Source organism: Leishmania infantum, chromosome 23 (genome assembly GCF_000002875.2).
Source record: "Leishmania infantum JPCM5 genome chromosome 23".
In the NCBI taxonomy this organism is placed as follows: Eukaryota; Euglenozoa; class Kinetoplastea; order Trypanosomatida; family Trypanosomatidae; genus Leishmania; species Leishmania infantum.
In genome coordinates, this window is record NC_009407.2 from 33,160 (window position 1) to 50,995 (window position 17,836).

The 17,836-nt window shown below is 59.1% G+C and overlaps 4 protein-coding genes across 4 annotated transcripts; all 4 read left to right on the forward strand.

Annotated features, from left to right (window-relative positions):
- Nucleotides 1-666: 666 nt before the first annotated feature.
- LINJ_23_0130 (conserved hypothetical protein) lies at nt 667-9,249 on the forward strand (the record flags this gene model as incomplete). Its single annotated transcript, XM_001465653.1, has 1 exon — nt 667-9,249. The coding sequence occupies one exon, from the start codon at nt 667-669 to the stop codon at nt 9,247-9,249; it is 8,583 nt and encodes a 2,860-aa protein (XP_001465690.1).
- Nucleotides 9,250-12,420: 3,171 nt separating this feature from the next.
- Nucleotides 12,421-12,999, forward strand: CyP3 (putative cyclophilin 3; the record flags this gene model as incomplete). Its single annotated transcript, XM_001465654.1, has 1 exon — nt 12,421-12,999. One exon carries the CDS (start codon nt 12,421-12,423, stop codon nt 12,997-12,999), a length of 579 nt encoding a protein of 192 aa, XP_001465691.1.
- Nucleotides 13,000-13,617: 618 nt separating this feature from the next.
- Nucleotides 13,618-14,121, forward strand: LINJ_23_0150 (putative vacuolar type h+ ATPase subunit; the record flags this gene model as incomplete). The annotated part of the gene is made up of 1 exon (XM_001465655.1): nt 13,618-14,121. The coding sequence occupies one exon, from the start codon at nt 13,618-13,620 to the stop codon at nt 14,119-14,121; it is 504 nt and encodes a 167-aa protein (XP_001465692.1).
- A 2,034-nt stretch (nt 14,122-16,155) lies between these two features.
- On the forward strand, nt 16,156-17,388 carry LINJ_23_0160 (conserved hypothetical protein; the record flags this gene model as incomplete). Its single annotated transcript, XM_001465656.1, has 1 exon — nt 16,156-17,388. One exon carries the CDS (start codon nt 16,156-16,158, stop codon nt 17,386-17,388), a length of 1,233 nt encoding a protein of 410 aa, XP_001465693.1.
- Between the last annotated feature and the right edge of the window lie 448 nt (nt 17,389-17,836).

A 17,836-nucleotide genomic window follows, 5' to 3' on the forward strand; every position in this document is an offset into this window, starting at 1 on the left:
TAACTTTGATCGTTTTTGATTCTCTCTGTATCTCTCACTTGCAGATTTGGTTTTTTGTTCTGGAGGCCGTCGGCATGTCTGTGAAGGGTGCTGCAGGCCCACCCCTCGTACCACCGGTTCAGCATGCAATCATCCGTCAATTCCGAGCTGCAGCGGCTTTGGCTGGATGCGCGGTGCACCCCACCTACTGCGGCGCAACACAATGACAAGGTGAGCGCGTTTCTCTCTGTGTTTGTTCCAACGTTCACTTCACGCAAGTCGCAAGCGTTCCGGGCTCTCTTCGGCGACGGCGCCGCTCTTTTAGGGCTGCTATGCAGAGACTTCGCTACTCTCGCGCGCCGGTTAACTGACGAGGACGCCACAGTGGTCCCAACTTTAGCGACACTCGCAACCGTGCGGCTGTTCTCCCAAGCCTTGCGTCTTCTCATCGGCGATGACGCTCTTTCGAACACGGAGGTGGGACGGCTAGCCAGCGCTTACGAGAACTTCGGCAACTTCAACGTTGTCGCCCTAGCCCTCGTTCTTCACAACCGCCTCTTGCACGCAGTTCAAACGCAAGAGAGGGATGCCGCTGATTGGGATGCGGTCGCCCAGACTGACGCCCGCCTCCTTCAGCTTGTCAGCGCCGTCGTGTCCTGCCGGCACAAAGAGCTGACGAGACGCTCGATGCTCGAGGCCATTCTTCCGGAACGCGTTGCCAGTGTTGCTAGGACGGCAGTGACGTACTTTTCTGCGCCAGAGGAAGCCGGGGTCGAGGCTGCCGAGGCGAGCAGCAGTATTCTCCACCAGCAGCTCCCAAACGTCCTCGACGCGGACACGGTGGTTGAGACGCTGAGGGTGATGGAGGGCGCACTGGTCTCGTCGCAGCGGCGCCCTTCCACCTCAGCCGCTGCGGTGTGGTCTTTCAACTGCTTTGCGTGCTTCCTAGAGAACATCATCTACGCCAAGCAACTCATCGGATTTTCGCCGGTAGAAAGTTTGAACTTCGACGTCATCACGGCGACCGTGCTGAACCTTGAAAAGGAAGTCGGTGAGGACGGCATGCCCGCCCTACATCGCGTGGTGGGGAGTCTGCGTGTGCTAGCGCTTGCAGAGCGGCCTGACGTGTCGAGCCGACGGCCATCCAACACGTCTTCTTTGGGCAGCAGTTTTTTCCGAATCCTTCCCGCGACGGTAGGCAGAATGCAGCAGCGCATCGCGGGCTCGTGGGGTACTTCTGAGCAACGCGAGACGCCGCTAGGTGTTCACTGCGAGGGTGCCGTTGAATCGCTGGCGCGCCTGTTCGTTCTCAGCACGCAGAGCCAAATGACAGAGTTGTGTGGGCAGCAGCTTTTTCAGCTTCTCCTCATGAGGGGCGTCTCGGCGGCGCTCTTAGGGCTCGTGCTCTCGATCTGTGCTGAGAGTGCTCCACGCTTTGAGGCTTCAAACCTGTGCTCTCTGATGGCTTTCGTCGGCAAGCTCCCGTGCAAGGGCGAGGTCGGCGAATTCCTGAAAGCGATTCTGGATCATCTTCGCTGCGGGCGGTTTTGTTTGCCGGAGCAGCGGCTGGCAGTGGTGGTCTTCTTCATCGATTGGTGCCCCAGGGCCAGCACGCACGTCGCCATGTCGCTGGCGCTTGGTGTAGTGCAGGCCTGCGTACACTGCCTGTCGCAGCTCGCAGTCGACCCGCGCGCCGATGGCTTGGAGACGTTTGCGGAGCACTTCTCTGTCTTGGCGAAGGTCGTGCTGGGGTCGAAGGAGGCGGCGGACTCGCTTATTAGCGACAACTGCTGTGCCTCGCTGCTGCAGGTGATGCTGGCATCGCTTGAGTCGGGCCAGCTACACACCGCCGTGCTGCTGCGCGACGCCTTTGTGGGGCTGGTGATGAAAACGAATCTCTTCTGCGATGTTCTTCTCGAACAAATCGCGTCTGCCACGGATGCGGACGCGTGGACGTCGATGGCGACTCCGCTTCTTTCCACTCTAGTGCTGCTCCTACACTCCTGCGGCCGGTACAACCGAGCGTCTTTGCCGCACAACTGCATCGAACTCTGCCTCTCTCTCATGCAGGATGTGGAGAGCCACAGTCAGCACCCGCCGGTCGATCGCCATCTTCTCGGCTGCTGTCTCAGCTTGTTGCTGACGCTCGTCAACTACAGTGATGTGTGGGAACTGGTGGAGCGCACGGTGGGCACGCTGCCGGCCAACTGCGACCATGTTCAGAGCATGATAGATCTTTGCACAGGGGTGCTGCGCTCCAGCGAGAGTCTGGCCATGGCCGAGCGGTACTTTACCGAGCCTGCTGAGATGAAGGAGCGGTGGTCGGCGCCGTGTTTTGTGCACTTTGGCCCCTTTGCCGTGATGGAGGAACCGTATATTGAAATGCTCTACCCAGTGAAACTGCTGGTCCACATGGTGGATACGATGCTCACAGACCAGCACACCGATGCAGCGAGCGGGACGGATGCGATGGAGTACCTGATGCTACACTCCGGCGTGACAGTGCCGAACTCGTACGTGGCAGATTTCATTGTACGCTGGGAGCGCTTCACGTGGATTCGATGCGTCTCGAATGTGTACGATCCGAAGCTGCTGCCGCTGTTCTTCACACGCGCCTCGACGTTAGCCACCGTCCAGAAGTGTCAGCGTGTGTGGCTGGAGGGGCTTGCCGAAAGTGTCGCCACCGGAGAAGTGCCGCACCACTACAACGACTACATTCACCTAGGCGAGGGCGGCGGTGCTAAGGGGCTCGTGACATCCTCTGGTGTTGTGTGGCCGCCGCTGGATGCGTATACTGCTGCGATGTGGGTCTACATGGATCCCATGCCCTCTGGCCGGCATGAGGGGCGTGTGGTGCTGTGGCAGCTAGAGTGGGATGCGATGGGGCGGCACGTGTGCTTGTCCCTCGTGGCGCATACCCAGCGCAAGTGCTGCTTGTATCGATGCGACCTTGACGGTGACGTGACGGTGATTGAAATGCCCGCGCTGCCGGAGCAGCGGTGGGTTCATGTGGTCACATCGCATGCCCGCGGCAAGATGTTTGCGTCGCAGCTGAAAATGTACTTTGATGGGGTGGAGGTGGCATGCAACGGGTGCCCTTACCCCGCCGGAGGGCTGCAGACGGCCGCCGCCGTGGCCGCATCCCTCCCGTCCCTGCTGAGCCGCGAGGTGGAAGTCACGATCGGATCCCCGCAAGACACCCCAAGCACGCAAGCAACCTTGCGTCTCATCAGTTTTCAGCTCTACGGCTGCGGTGCCTCGCTGCGGCAGATTAGTTCCCTTTACGCGATGGGGCCCTATCCGTCTGGCCAAGTGTGGGACAGCGCAGGACAGCAGGTGTACGACCTGCACGCACCGTGCCTCTGCGACCAGGTCGTGCGGACCCTGGAGGCATCTCTGCAGAGCGCTTCACTGGAGTCGATTCTGCGGGAGCAGTGCGTGGTACTGGCCTTTCCTCCCACGATGGCCCTTGTGCAGGTGCACGCGTTTGCTATAGAGCAAATCGACACATCGTTCGGATACTTGAACAACAAGCAGTGGGCACTCCGCAACCTCGCTGCGCCGGCCATGTCTGTGCTGTGCCTTCACGGGTACTACCGTCCTCCCCGCGACAGCCGCACCACCAGTGTTGACGCGCTCCTGTGTAACGGGGCCTTTTACGAGTGGATGCGGTGGATGCGGTGCGTCTCTGCCGGTGTGCTCGCCGCAGAGCGAGAGAGGGACTCTGCGACGGAGACGGACAATTCTGCCTCCTCGCCGGAGGGAATAGAAGCAGGCCTCGCAGCGGTTCAGCAGACGGCGTGCAAGTTGCTGCGCGTGCTGAATCTAATCAAAAAGGCAGACATGCTTCCACTGAACTGGCAACGGTTCATGGTGCAGTTTGCCGAGCACGCCACCTGCCATCCGCAGATATACCTGCATCACGCCACCGCCGTCACACAGCTCCTGCAGCTGTGCATGCAAACGGTACGCTACCGCGACAAGCACGGGCATGCCGTGGATGGGCAGCTGCTGTCGAACCTGCTGCCGCTGGAGCACATCTTCTTTAACTGGCGCCTGCTCTCAAATCTACCAGATGACTCCTGGATGACCATTATGGCGACGTTGCGGCAGTTGGTATCGCCGTCGAACGCGTTGGCTGGGCTCAACACAGCACGCCTTCTCATGGCGGACTTCGTTAACGGCTTTGTGCTAGGTCTTCTGCGCGAATACGTGGCGTTTCCGCGGCTCGTAACGGCGATCGAACTGGTGAAATGTGTGTTGCTCACCAGCCAGGCGACGGAGGAGCTGATGGAGCGAGTTTTGATGGCAGCAGTGCTCACCGTTCCAGGTCCGAGCCAAGACGGAGCGACCAGCACGGTGGAGAGCCATCTGGGCAGCAAGTTGGCCACCACGTCATGTGTGTACCTCGTGCTGGCTCGGAACATGCTTCTTCGTTGCCTGAACGAGGTGCTGGAGATGACGTTGAATAACGGCAACGGCGCCTTTCTCGCCACGTTCGTCTCGGTTGTGCCGGACTGGTGGTTCACGGCGATGCTCTCGGGCAGCTCCCATCCCGTCACCGCGACACTGACGCTGCGGCTCTTTGTGCTTTGCTTTCTGAACGCGAAGCCTTTCCGTGAAGCGTGCTCGGCGACAAAGGCGGAGTGCATCTCGAGGGCGATGGAGCCGCACTGCCACCAACGGGAGCTGATGGACGTCCTTGTGCAGGGCTATATGGGCCACGTGTGGGCGCCGAGCTCGTCCCATGCGGTCTACAGCACAGCGGGATGGAGTGGCAAAACAGAGATGGAGGGGTTGCTGGTGCTCATCCTGCACCTCCTCAAGGCCCAGTGCCAGCTGCTGCTGCGCGGCACCCCCGTGACTTCGGAGGAAGTGACAGTTCGCGGTTACTTCAGTGCTGCAGCCGCTGAGGCCACCCGTGTTGTGGCGGGCAATACCTCACCATCGGCTGGCCGTTGGAGACGTGTTCGACTCGCACTTGCAGCGGTGCGCCGCCTGAAAAAAGCTGCCTGCGACAAGAAAGGGGCGAAGGCTGGCGGGTCCGTGGCGTGCTTGGAGGCGGTTGTGCAGTACACGGCCTCTATCGACACGCTGAAGAGCTTGGTGTGCGAAGTGCTTGATTGGCTCACCCAGTCCTATCATCTCTCGAGAGCGCTCAGCAAGTCCCTCTACCAGAGCAACAACTCGGCCAACTTGTGTGATTTTCTCATGTGGCCGGTGCTTGTGGCGCTGTGCTCGAAGGAGCCGATCTCTGCGCAGCCGAGGGCGAGCGTCGAGTTGCCAAACAGAGCTCGTGCGAAGGAGGAAGACGACACGGCAGCGTCCAGCAGTGGGGCTTCTACCGACGTGGACGAGGAGGAAGAGGAGGAGCAATGGGAGGTGCTGCCAGACCCCACGACGTACGAGGCGCGCAGCTTCGGTTTGGACTCGATGGGCCCGACGGAGGGAATGGAGAAGGTGTACGACGCGTGCATGATGTTCTTCCTTACGTATGCCGGATCACGAGCGTCGAACGCCAGCTTTCTCACTATTGCGGGAGGCCGCACGACCATGAGCAAGTACGTGCTGTCTCTTCACCGCGCGCTGTCGGCAGAGGTCAAGGGCGCCGGCAACCATGCTGAGGACGCTCGAAAAGCGTTCCTCTGCTTTGTGTGGCTCAAGGCGTCGGAGCAGGCGGTTGGCGGCGCGTCCGACGTCAGCGCCGCGGCGGTGAAGCGCAACGCCGTCGAGCTGGGCAAGTACATGCTGGACCGCCTTGTCAGCGGAGGCGCCGTTCCGCCGGCGGCGATCGCAGCCTTCTACCGATTTTTGCTGGCTCGGTTGGAATGCGACGCCATGGTGGTGAAGAGTGCGCGCACGGCACTGTTTGAGTGGTTCATGTACGTGACGAGTGCCTCCTTTTACAAGCTAGACGCTTCCAAGGTGGGTGTAGTCGTGGACATGGCGTACAGCTGCGCTGACATGCTCTTCTCTTACCCGATGCCGGCGATGGAGCTGCTGAAGGTCGTCGTTGGCAGGCTGCTTCAGGTGACGGTGTGCCTGTGGAACAGCATCGTCGACGACAGCCACCCCGCCATTCGAAAAATGGCGGTGGTGTGGAAGGCGGTGCTGTGCGCGAATGAGAAGAACACTTTTGTGGCCTCCCTCTTTGTGTGCGGTTCGCCGGAGGTGGACACATTCCACAACGGCTTCGATCTACTACTGCCACCCATCGCGTCTCCAGAAGCGTTTACGATTTGGATGCGGCAACACCACGCCGAGGTTGCGCAGCTGCTTCAGTCTTATATGGGACTCTCGTACGCCTTTGTCATGGCTAATGGCGGCGAGCACCTGCGGCTGATCACGCGTCACACGACCTCCTCCCTCGCCGAGTGGGACCGCCGCCGACGTCATGTGGCAGCTATGGTGGCTGCGCACTGGCAGCTGTGGAAGGGCACCTTTATGACGACTACCTTTGTCGACCCGGCACTGCTCGCGTGTACTGTGAGCCGATACCCGCACTACTGCGTTTTCAACGGCGGCGGCGCCGCTGTCGATGCCGAGGTTGCTGTGTGCTGCGAGTGGTCGATGGATGACAACGGAGCTGTTGGTCAAACTCGCCGCTACGTGACGGAGAACGTGGACGAGGTTGCCAGTGACCCGCTCAGCTTTTATATCCGCTACGCGCCGCCTGTATGCTTGCCTCTGCGGCGGCAGGAAGCGCAAGGTCCAGCGTTGATGTTGCGCCCCAACGCTCGCGAATTGGTGGCAAAGGTGGCCGGCCGTGGACCGAGCGGGTCGGTTGTGTTTGTGAGCAACGCCTACCTTGTGCTGGGCACGGAGAGCTACATTAGCACCTGCATCCTTACGCGGCAAGAGCTGCTTGTCGTTACCTGCAGCGTGGTCACGCCAGCAGGCGATTTTTTTGCGGAGCAGGTGCGAGTGCACACCGCCTCGCAGCACTCCCACGCCAAGCCGTCTCTACTGCAGCAGGCCTTCCGGCTCTTCATTTCGGGACAAGGCAAAGGTAGTGGCAGCACATCGTCGCAGGCCGCCTTCCGCTATTCGCAGTACTACCGCCAGTTGCAAACCGAATCTGCCAAAGGAAGCAACGCACTGGTGTGGCGCTTCCCGCTCGGCAGTATCACGTCCGTACATCAGCGCCTCTTTCAACACCTCTCGGCCGGGCTGGAGGTGGTGCTGGAGTCGGGCAAGTGTGTCTTTCTCGTACTATTGGACGACGAGCTGTCCTTCTCAAAGGCGTCCCGTGACAGGCTCTTCGCGTACTTCGACAGCGACTCCGACCCTCTCATGTCCGGCATCGCTGCACACTCGATGAGCGAGAAGCTGGTGAAGCTGGGCATCTGGACGCGGCGGTGGGTGCGGCGGGAGTGCAGCAACTACATGTACCTGCGCGTTTTAAACGACGCGGCGTCGCGGACTACGGCGAACCTCGGCCAGTATCCGGTGATGCCGTGGGTCCTGAGTCGATACACGGAAAGCATGCTCGATCTTGGGGATGCCAGCGCCTACCGCGATCTCACCAAGCCGGTAGGGGCGCTGAACGAGTTGAAGGCAAAACAGCTGCAGGCGCGCTACGCGGAGTGGATAGCTTGCGACCCGGTGGCAGACCCGCCATACCACTACGGCACGCATTACAGCACTGCCGCTATTGTGTTGTACTACCTTATTCGCCTACAGCCGTTCACCTCTCGCGCCATTCGCTTCCAGGGCGGCAGGCTGGACATCGCCGATCGGCTCTTCCACAGCGTTGCAGAAGCGTGGGCAAATGGTAGTGGGCGCAGCAGGGGGGATGTGAAGGAGCTCATTCCCGAGTTCTTTCGCGTTTCCGATTTCCTGGAAAACCGCAACGATGTGTGCCTCGGTACCCGCAGCGACGGCGCTGCGCTGGGCGATGTTGTGCTGCCGCCGTGGTGTGGTGGGAGCGCTGCGCGGTTTGTGTATATGAATGCGCTGTCTCTCGAGAGCGAAGCCGTGAGCCAACAGCTGCACCGGTGGATCGACCTTATCTTTGGCTGCAACCAGGTCGGGCAAGGGGCTGTGGAGGCGATCAACGTGTTCAGTCCTCTGTCTTACAAGGAGGGAGTCGTTCGTGCTATAAACCACGCCGCCACGGAGGAGGAGCGCAAGTCGATTGTCGCCTCTGCCGACAACTTCGGCCAGACGCCGCTTCAGCTGTTCAGTAAAGAGGCACACCCGGCCCGCAAAGATGCGCTGCGGGTGCGCACTACACAAGCGTATATGCTGGAGGCCGTTACGGACATCACGTCGCGGCCGTGCTTGAGTGCGCAGGTCGTGGGAAAGTGCGAAGGCGGCATCTTCACAGCTTTTGTTGCCGATGACACGCTTTTTCTATGCGACAGATTGAGTGCCGTGGGCTCGGCAAAGCCGCCGCTCCTCTTCACCTACGATCGCGACGTAGACAGCATTGTGTGCACCACCGCACGAAGGGACCGCGTTTTGGCGACCATACCACAAGTGCGATCGTCGGGCAGCGGCTGCGTCCGTTGCCTGTGCGCCTCTGTGCGTGGCAGTGTCGTGTGCGTGGGTACAGACTCTGGAAAGGTGATCGTGTACAGCCGCGAGAGTTGTCGGCATCGCTTCTTCATTGTGGCGGTGCTTGACTCCACCATTGCTGCGGTGCTACAGGAGGCAGGCCCGGTGTCGAGTCTGCACCTCTTCGACGAAGGCAACTTGCTAGTGGCGTACGAGCGGGTTTCTGCGGTGTCTGGTTGGCATCTCTCCATCTTATCCACCAACTTCACCTTCGCCGCGTCCTTTGCCACCCAAGCCGACAGCACCGCCGTGAAGGCCATTTCCGCAGACAGCCACACGGGCCTGTACTACGCCGCCAAAGCAAACTCCCTTGTCATCTTCTCTGCCTCTGGTGTGATGCTCACACAGCTGAAGGTGGACGCACTCCTCATGTCGGCCGCTCCCGAGTACGCGGCGCGGATAGCCGACTCGCGCATAACAGCGCTGCTGTTCGCGAACTGCTCCTCCTTCGCGTTCACGAATCTGGTCCTCATGGGGCATTTCAACGGTACAGTTTCCCTGTGGTGCGTGGCGGCTTCCCAGTCCATTACCGGCGAGACACCGTCTTCCGAGGCGCCGCTCTGGTCTTTCCGATGGCTGCACGAGGTTGTCTTTGACGCCCCCGTCACGTGCCTCGCAGCGTCTGCCGAGGAACTCAGCTTTGTGGTGGGGCTCGCTAACCGTACTGCACACTACATCTCGTTTCCCACATCGGGGCTCGACAGCTCATAGCACTGACGACTTGTCACACGCATCCAACGCACTAAGGGACACACGTACACGAGGTCCCTGACTGGACGTCTTCCCAGAACCATTTCACCAGCGCGGAAGAGCTCGCCGCCTCCCTCCTCTACTCGCTCTTCAGAATACGGGTTTCCACTTCTCTCCAGGGCTCATACGGTGCTATTCCCCCGCGTGCCATTCTCCCATCGCCGCCCTCCGCCAGAGGTCCGTTGGCGCTCACATCATTCTTTCCCCTCACTTCGAAAGAAGAGAAGCAACAGGCACCCGAACGCGATGGCCAGTATACTGCCCCAGGCCAAATCCATGACCTGGAGAGTGCAGACGCACGCCCTGAACTGACGGTGTGCAGAACTGCTTGCCAAGCTGCAAGTAACTCCCTCGCCACTCCCTCGCAGCATTCACGGGACATGGTGCCTGCCGCATGAGCGATACGGCCTTTTCGCACAGCGCCTCTGTTGACTAGGATGCCCACCACGCAGTCGTTAGAGAGCCTTACGGATCCTGTGACGCACCACGTGTGCAGCTTTTTTTACTCTTGCCGTTTCAACGCACACTATAACGTTTCCTTCGGTCTTCCTCTCACTCACTCCATTGCCTCCTTCAGCCTTCCTTTCACGAAATAGTATCGTATGCCCTCCGTATCCGTTCACCCTTTCCACGTGGCAACACTAAACTTCGACTAATCAGTGAATACGCAAAAGCCAAGTATCAAGGGCTCACGCACGCCCCCCAATGCTACCAACAGCAACAGTGCACAAGCGCGACCTGCAACACGTGGGCCAACTGAACATGAGCACTCTCTTCATTTTCTTCTCTGCAAGGTGCAGCTGTGCGATGGGGTTCGAATGCGCTGGTCGAAACCGGTTTGCCCTAGCGTGGGAAACGCCCCAAAGATCCGCTGGCGGCGCTGGTGCTGGTGCTGCGCGGCTGTGATTCTAATGAAACATCTTTGCTACAGGTGATGTGCGCTGCGGCGCGCGAGATGACCTTACTGTTTCCAATCTCCAACCAAGATCAATGAGCTGCGACTGTTGCGCGCGCGCTCCGGGCTTTGCGTGCTTGGTGGCACACGGGGCCCTGCGCAGAGACGTGCCTGTGTCCGTGTGTGTGTGTGTGTGCGTGCGCGTGGCACATGATTACGATCAAGGACATCTGAGTCAAAACCAAAGTCACTGTCTGAACCCAACGACTGTCGATTGTGTCCCCCGTGTCTGAGCTGTCGCTGCGTGCGCTGCGCACTCCCCCGGCTCTGCCCCTCTCCCCCCTCGTCTGCAAGCACCGCCTCGCTGCTGCGCGTGAATGATGATGCGTGTATTCTGCAATGCGGACTCCACTGACGAGGAACAATACTACTACTATGACTATTGGCATCTGACGCTGTGCGCTGCGGTGTGCGTGATGTGCGTGCGCGTGTGTGACTGCTCTACGACCTGCTGCGCTGCTGGTGCGCTGGCGAAGAAGGACCAAAAGGTCGTTCGCGGTGAACTGGTGCCGTGCACGCGGGACAGTCCTACGAGAGAATGGTGCCGCTTGGGGTGTGCTGCGCAGCTGTGCGATGGGGTTCGAATGCGCTGGTCGAAACCGGTTTGCCCTAGCGTGGGAAACGCCCCAAAGATCCGCTGGCGGCGCTGGTGCTGGTGCTGCGCGGCTGTGATTCTAATGAAACATCTTTGCTACAGGTGATGTGCGCTGCGGCGCGCGAGATGACCTTACTGTTTCCAATCTCCAACCAAGATCAATGAGCTGCGACTGTTGCGCGCGCGCTCCGGGCTTTGCGTGCTTGGTGGCACACGGGGCCCTGCGCAGAGACGTGCCTGTGTCCGTGTGTGTGTGTGTGTGCGTGCGCGTGGCACATGATTACGATCAAGGACATCTGAGTCAAAACCAAAGTCACTGTCTGAACCCAACGACTGTCGATTGTGTCCCCCGTGTCTGAGCTGTCGCTGCGTGCGCTGCGCACTCCCCCGGCTCTGCCCCTCTCCCCCCTCGTCTGCAAGCACCGCCTCGCTGCTGCGCGTGAATGATGATGCGTGTATTCTGCAATGCGGACTCCACTGACGAGGAACAATACTACTACTATGACTATTGGCATCTGACGCTGTGCGCTGCGGTGTGCGTGATGTGCGTGCGCGTGTGTGACTGCTCTACGACCTGCTGCGCTGCTGGTGCGCTGGCGAAGAAGGACCAAAAGGTCGTTCGCGGTGAACTGGTGCCGTGCACGCGGGACAGTCCTACGAGAGAATGGTGCCGCTTGGGGTGTGCTGCGCAGCTGTGCGATGGGGTTCGAATGCGCTGGTCGAAACCGGTTTGCCCTAGCGTGGGAAACGCCCCAAAGATCCGCTGGCGGCGCTGGTGCTGGTGCTGCGCGGCTGTGATTCTAATGAAACATCTTTGCTACAGGTGATGTGCGCTGCGGCGTGCGAGATGACCTTACTGTTTCCAATCTCCAACCAAGATCAATGAGCTGCGACTGTTACTGCCGGGTTGAATTTCTTTTTTTTTTGTTTGAAATTGGCTTTTACTAGGGTGGAGTAAGGTAATGCTCGCAATGTCCGATGGAAAGGGAAGGCTGATCTCCGGTGTGTGGAGTGCGTAGGAGTGTGTCTGCTGTCCTCCTTGATTCGGTCTCTTAGCTGGTTCTCAGAACAGCGTTAGGTGTGTTTGGCAAACTGGCGACGATATTGCGGTCGGTGAGTAGTATCTGCAGCTATGGTAATGCTGGCATGCGGCACATTCACACTGCTTCGGGTCGCGCGTGTGCTTTCTAGAGCACGTGTTATGATGCTGGTCTGCGACGGCGCATGCGCATGTTCGTGCCCATTCTCTATGCTTCTCTGGCCTAACGCCTTCTCGTCATGTAAACGTTTCCCTCTTTCTTGGATCGACTTCTTCACGGTGCCTGTCGTGTTTTGCGGATTTCGCATGTGCTCGTTCTTGTGGTGCAGTGAGCGACGAAAGGGCGCTGTAAAGTGTCGCATAGAGGGGCGGTGCATCAGAGGGCGTGCAGGGCGGTATTTTGTCCGGGTGCGTGCGCTTTTTGTGGGGCCTTCTTCTGTGCTCGCGGAGTGACAGCGGCAATCACCTCTTCGTAGTCGGCAGCGCAGACGTACAGTACATCTTCGCATTCACAGAAAAGTAAGAGGTGGCAAGTGGGTGATCATGGAGCGAGTGGCACGCGTGGTGCAGCTGCAGAGCACTGCAGGAGCTCTTAGTATCGAGCTTTATAACAACTTCTGCGCCGACTCGTTCTGGCAGCTGGCGAGGAGTGGCCAACTGCGCCGGTTAACGTTCCGCCAGCTGTTGGGCGGTTTCGCGCTGCTTGGTGAGGTAGAGACGGTGCAGGGCCACTCGACGACAGCAAGCGAAGTAGATGCCGCTGCGCGAAGTCCAGATGGTGTACCATTACTGCACGTCGGTGCAGGATTGCTGAGTTGCAGGCCAACCATCGGCGCTGTGACAGCCAGTCGCCTTCTCATTACTCTTTCTCCACAGCCGCAGCTCGACAAGACGCACGTCGTCTTTGGCCGTGTCTACTCGGGCATTCACACGTTGGAGCAGATATCTCGCATGCAGGTGGGCGCGGACTTCGTTCTGTACTCTCCTGTGACGGTCGTGAAGTGCAGCACGGCGGTGCTTGCGAGAGGCACCGCACCGCAAAACGCTACGGCCAAAGTGGCACCGGCGCCGTGCGCCGTCAAGTCGCCATATCCTTCGAGCATTTTGGCAACGCTGGAGTAGTCCCTTCCCCCTCCCCCGCCCCCGCATTTACCCACCGACAAGTCACGGCTGCACACGTCGTCTCTTCGGTCTGTCGCTGAGTGTATGCCTTTCCACAGCGGGGCCAGCGGCGATATAGTGGCGCTGAGCGTTCGCCGATGGAAGAAAACGTAACAAGGAAAACGAGACGAATGCAAGCGACAGCCCGCGTATGTGAACAGGGCACGTAACCAAGGACAGAAGAGGGACGAGCAATGCACTCTAGGTGGTGTGTGTGTGTGTGTGCTTGATGACACACGCACCGACAGGCCCAGCTACCGCGAGCAATAAGCACTGAAGGCACATGAGGGTGTGCAGTGTGCGATAGAACGTTCTCTCCTCGCCCACGTACGAAAGAGCCTCCGTCCTCGTCTTGTTGTCTCCTTCCTCCCTCCCACCCGGATCGTCTTCACCGCCCTTCTACCCCACACCTGCGTCCGCAGCGGCCACCCATCCGCGGCGCTCTGCCCATGGCGTGTATGCGTGTTTCTCTCTCTTCACTCACTCTCTTGCTCTTGTTGTCCCACCTGTCCGCCTTGAAGAATCGTTGTCGTCTGTATATACTTCACGCCTCCCTCTGTGCACGCTCTTTGGCCTCTCATGTCCTCCACCAAGGTGTGCGACCCCGAGGCGTTCCTCTTCGGTATGATGGGGGCTGCCTTATCCCTTGCTTTGGCGAACGTTGGTGCCGCCTTCGGCACGGCCAAGGCCGGTGTTGCGGTGGCACAGCTAGGAATTGTGCAGCCCTCACGCGTGATGCGTGGTATCGTGCCGGTCGTGATGGCCGGTATTCTTGGTATCTACGGTCTCATCGTCTCCGTGATTATCTGCAACAACATGAAGCTGAGCGGATACCCGCTCTTCTCCGGGTACATGCACCTTGGGGCTGGGCTGGCGGCCGGATTTGCCTCCCTCGCGGCCGGATACGCGATTGGCATTGTAGGCGACATTTGCTGCTACGCGTATGCCAAGACGGAGAAGATCTTTGTCCCAATGATTCTGATGCTCATTTTTGCAGAGGCGCTGGGCCTGTTCGGTCTCATCACTGCACTGCTCATGAGCAACAAGGCAACCTCTGCCATGGGCTCGTGCACCATTAGCTAAGATCGTGGAATTCTTTAGTCGTTTGCTTTTCTTTTGTGGCGCCCCTCTTCTCCGTAAGGCCCCTTACCCCGTGCGTATCCCTTTCATTTTCTCGAGGTGTTTCTCCCTTTGTCTGTCCGTCTCCGATTCTTGCCGGTGTGTGTGTGTGTGCTGATGGATGGACAGGGGGCGTGTGTGTGTGTGTGTGAGGCGATGGCAGCGAGGGAGCGAACTCGGGAAGACATCGTCTTTCTGCGTGTTGATGTGTTTCTCGTATTTTGTTGTTGTTCTGTGGTCTGCGCGGCGTTTCAGTGTCTCTCCGTGCGGCGCGCGTGGTCGGCTGCTTATCCGTCTTGATGGGGCGTGCCTGCAGTCGTGCCCGAAAGGAGGGACGTATGCGCCTGGTGTTTGGCGTGCGTGTTCCGTTTGCTACCGAAATGTTGAGCGGAGCTACCCCCCTCCTCCTTTCCGAACGGAAAAAGGGAAGGAATCATGAGAGGAGGAGACATATCCTCCCTTTCCAGCACGCGCAAACACACGCACCCGCACTCAGACACACACACACACACACGCGCACGCACACTGATGCAGGAGATGCGGATGCCATGAAACAAGGCACGTGTACCTTCTTGGGATGGTGCATGGATCGCTCTATTCCTCTCATCCTGTCTCTCTCGTGAGGCGTTCCCCGCTATCATCACGCGCGGCTCCGTTTCTCTCTCTCCCAGCTCTTTCCCAGTCTGCCATGAGACCATGAGCCGCGTTTCACACTTGACGGACCGATTCGAGCGCAGGAGGTGCCGCTCGCTGCGCGCTACAGATGCGCCTTTCATAGCCACACGTGACGCGCGTGTTGTTTGTGCATCCGGCGCAGAAGAAATGGCGGAAGAGAGCGAGGTGGTAGAGCGATGACACCGCTGCTGGAATAGCGAATGTTGGCATGCTTGTGTGCGTGTGTGTCGGGGGGACCCTGCGGTCTTGTATGCTGGTGTGCAGCCGTGGCGCGGTGAGGAGCGTGCGTAGTGCAAGTGACATTGGTGGCCTCCTTTCTTGGCTGTTCTGTTCCTCTCTATTCTCTTGCTGGTGTGGAAAAGACAGCGTGATGGTCGAGGCCACACGCGAGCACACACGAAACGAATTGCACTCATGGGAAGAGTGGCGTCGCCTTGGGGAGGGACGGATAGGTAGGCGTTGCGCTGCTTAGTAGAGCCGGCGCCTCACGTTTATACAGGGACGTGGCGTGAGTAGAACGGCGGAGCACGGCGTCGTGCGCGTGTGCTTGCGTGATGATCCATCGAGCTATAAATAAATGAACGGTCAGTGATGTGGCGCCAGTCGCAGGGAGCCTTCACAAGGGAACAATAGGGAGGGGGCCCCTGCTGGAGGCCACGTGCATGTGTGTGTACGCGCGCGTCAACAACGAAGCGTTGGAAGCAGTATCTCAGCGCTTCTCCTGTCTCTCTGCCACTAGTCTTGGTGCTCTTGTCTCCCTCTCTCACACCTCTCTCCACTGATGTGTCGTCTTCCACCGCCTTTCCCGACGTATACAAACACACGTGCAAACAAAACCAAAGAAGCACCAAAAATCTCTCCTCTCTCCGAAAAGAGAACCCTAAGCGACAACAAGCAACAGCCCCACACTCTGCGATCACTTCTCTATTTTCCTCCACTTCGCACTAAACACAAAGGACGACCACAGACACCATCCCCTCTGGCATCTCTCGTCCCCCTCTCCTCCATAAACACACACGCACACGCGCATACGCACGTACCTCCTCCCCACACCCTCGCGCATCATCTCTGCCGGCGTGCGTTCTCTCCGTTATGTTTTTTCGCTGTCCTCATCTTCAGCGAGCACACGTGTCTTTCTCTCTCTGATCGGCCTCCCTGAGCGGCACTTTGGCGTTTGTATCGGTCGTCTTTTCGTGCGTGTGCGTGTGTGTTTGCATCGCCGCGATCGTTTTGGCGCGTTTACGCCGCCGTTCTTTTCCCCCCCCCCTCGCCCTCCGAGACAGACGCAGCCGTGATTGAACGGGTAAACGTCATCTTGCAGCAATGTACGTCGCTCGCCAGCGCTGCGAGAATCGTCGCAGCAAACAGCATGCCCCTGAGGATACCTTCCGGCGTCAACCGCCGCGGCGCAAACACTTCTACTCGTGGGTCGCCACGGATAAGACACAGCTGCAGAAAACGGAGAAGTTGGTGCTGAATGGGCTGCCGTACTATCAGGCCAAGATAGCCGGCCTCAACACCATCTCTACCGACGACATTCGCGAGTTGGACGACAATGCTGTGAGTGTGGCCGACCCCAGCGGCATCGCCAAATCGAAAACTATTCGCGACGGAGCTGCTGAGCATCAGACCACCACACCTCTCGCGCCACTTCCTGCGCGGAATGCCGCAGCAGAGGTGGAAAAGGATGTCGTCGTTCTCATTCACGGTTTCGCCGGTGGGGTGGCGGGTTGGGCGCAAAACTGGCGCTTCCTGTCGGAGCACTATCGCGTGTACGCCTTCGATCTTCCTGGGTTTGCTCGCAGCGAGCGTCGTGCCTCTACCGCGACGTCGCTGCCAGAGGCGATGGACTACTTCCGCGACTACATTCACCGCTGGTTCGCGCGGCTCGACCTGGGGCAGCCAGTCATTGTTCTCGCTCACTCCTTCGGCTGCTTTGTCGCCGCGCATTACGCCATGCGCAACGGAGCCGAATCCATCAAACTTCTCCTGCTCGCAGAGCCGTGGGGCTTGGTGCGCGCTAACGCAAACCGGATGAAGAAGTACCCGCTGCAGGCACGTGTGCTGCTGGCGCTCTTCTACAGCATTGGTCTTCTGGCGCTGCTGCGCGGGGTAGGGCCGGTGGGACCGTGGCTGCTGCGCCGCGTTCGCCCCGATTTCGAGGAGAGGTGGTGCACCTTCCTTGGTGACCCTAGCCCCATGTACGACTACCTCTACCACTGCAACGCGCAGCATTCCCTTGTTGGAGAAAAACTCTTTAAGGCCTGTTGCCACTACGACGTATGCGCGAAGGAGTCACTGCTAGATGCGCTGCCAGGTACTCTCGACAAGCGCATCGGCGTGGGCCTATTGTTTGGTGGCAAGTCTTGGCTGAATACGCCAGAGGGACCCGAGCTGGCAGCGCTGCTGCGTGAGAGAGGCGTTCGCGTCCGCATCGATACGCTGGCCAACGCCGGCCATCAAATCTTCATGGATGATGTGGCGGGCTTCAACAAGAAGGTCGTCGAGATGATCACAGAGTTGTCCTCGGACTGCTGTTCAACGCTGTCGGTGTGACCAGGCAGCGGGAGGAGGGATGCTGGCGGATGTAGTTGTGCAACCTTTTTGTGTGTGTGTGTTGACATTGATGAGGAGGAGGCGTCTCTGAGTGAAGTGTTGGGGGGGTACACACGGTGACGATTGCACCGCGTCCGTTGTGACGCTGACTTGGAACGCTGTCCACCTCTCGCACCCCACAAGCTGATTTCTTGTTTTCCGGGTCAGCGTTCGCGTTTCTGTCCTGCTGTGATGATTGCCTCCTTTGTGTGGCACTCATCATACACTCTCTCAAAGAGGTGGCAGGTCTTCTCTCCCTTCTCCGTCGCACATATACACGAGGCTGGCGTAAGGAATGGAGCAGCCCCCCCCCACGCACAAATTGACACGCACATACACGAAGGGGCACACCCCTCGCATATCAACTCGGGCGAACGCATGGCGATGCACATGCACTCAAGCCTGAAGG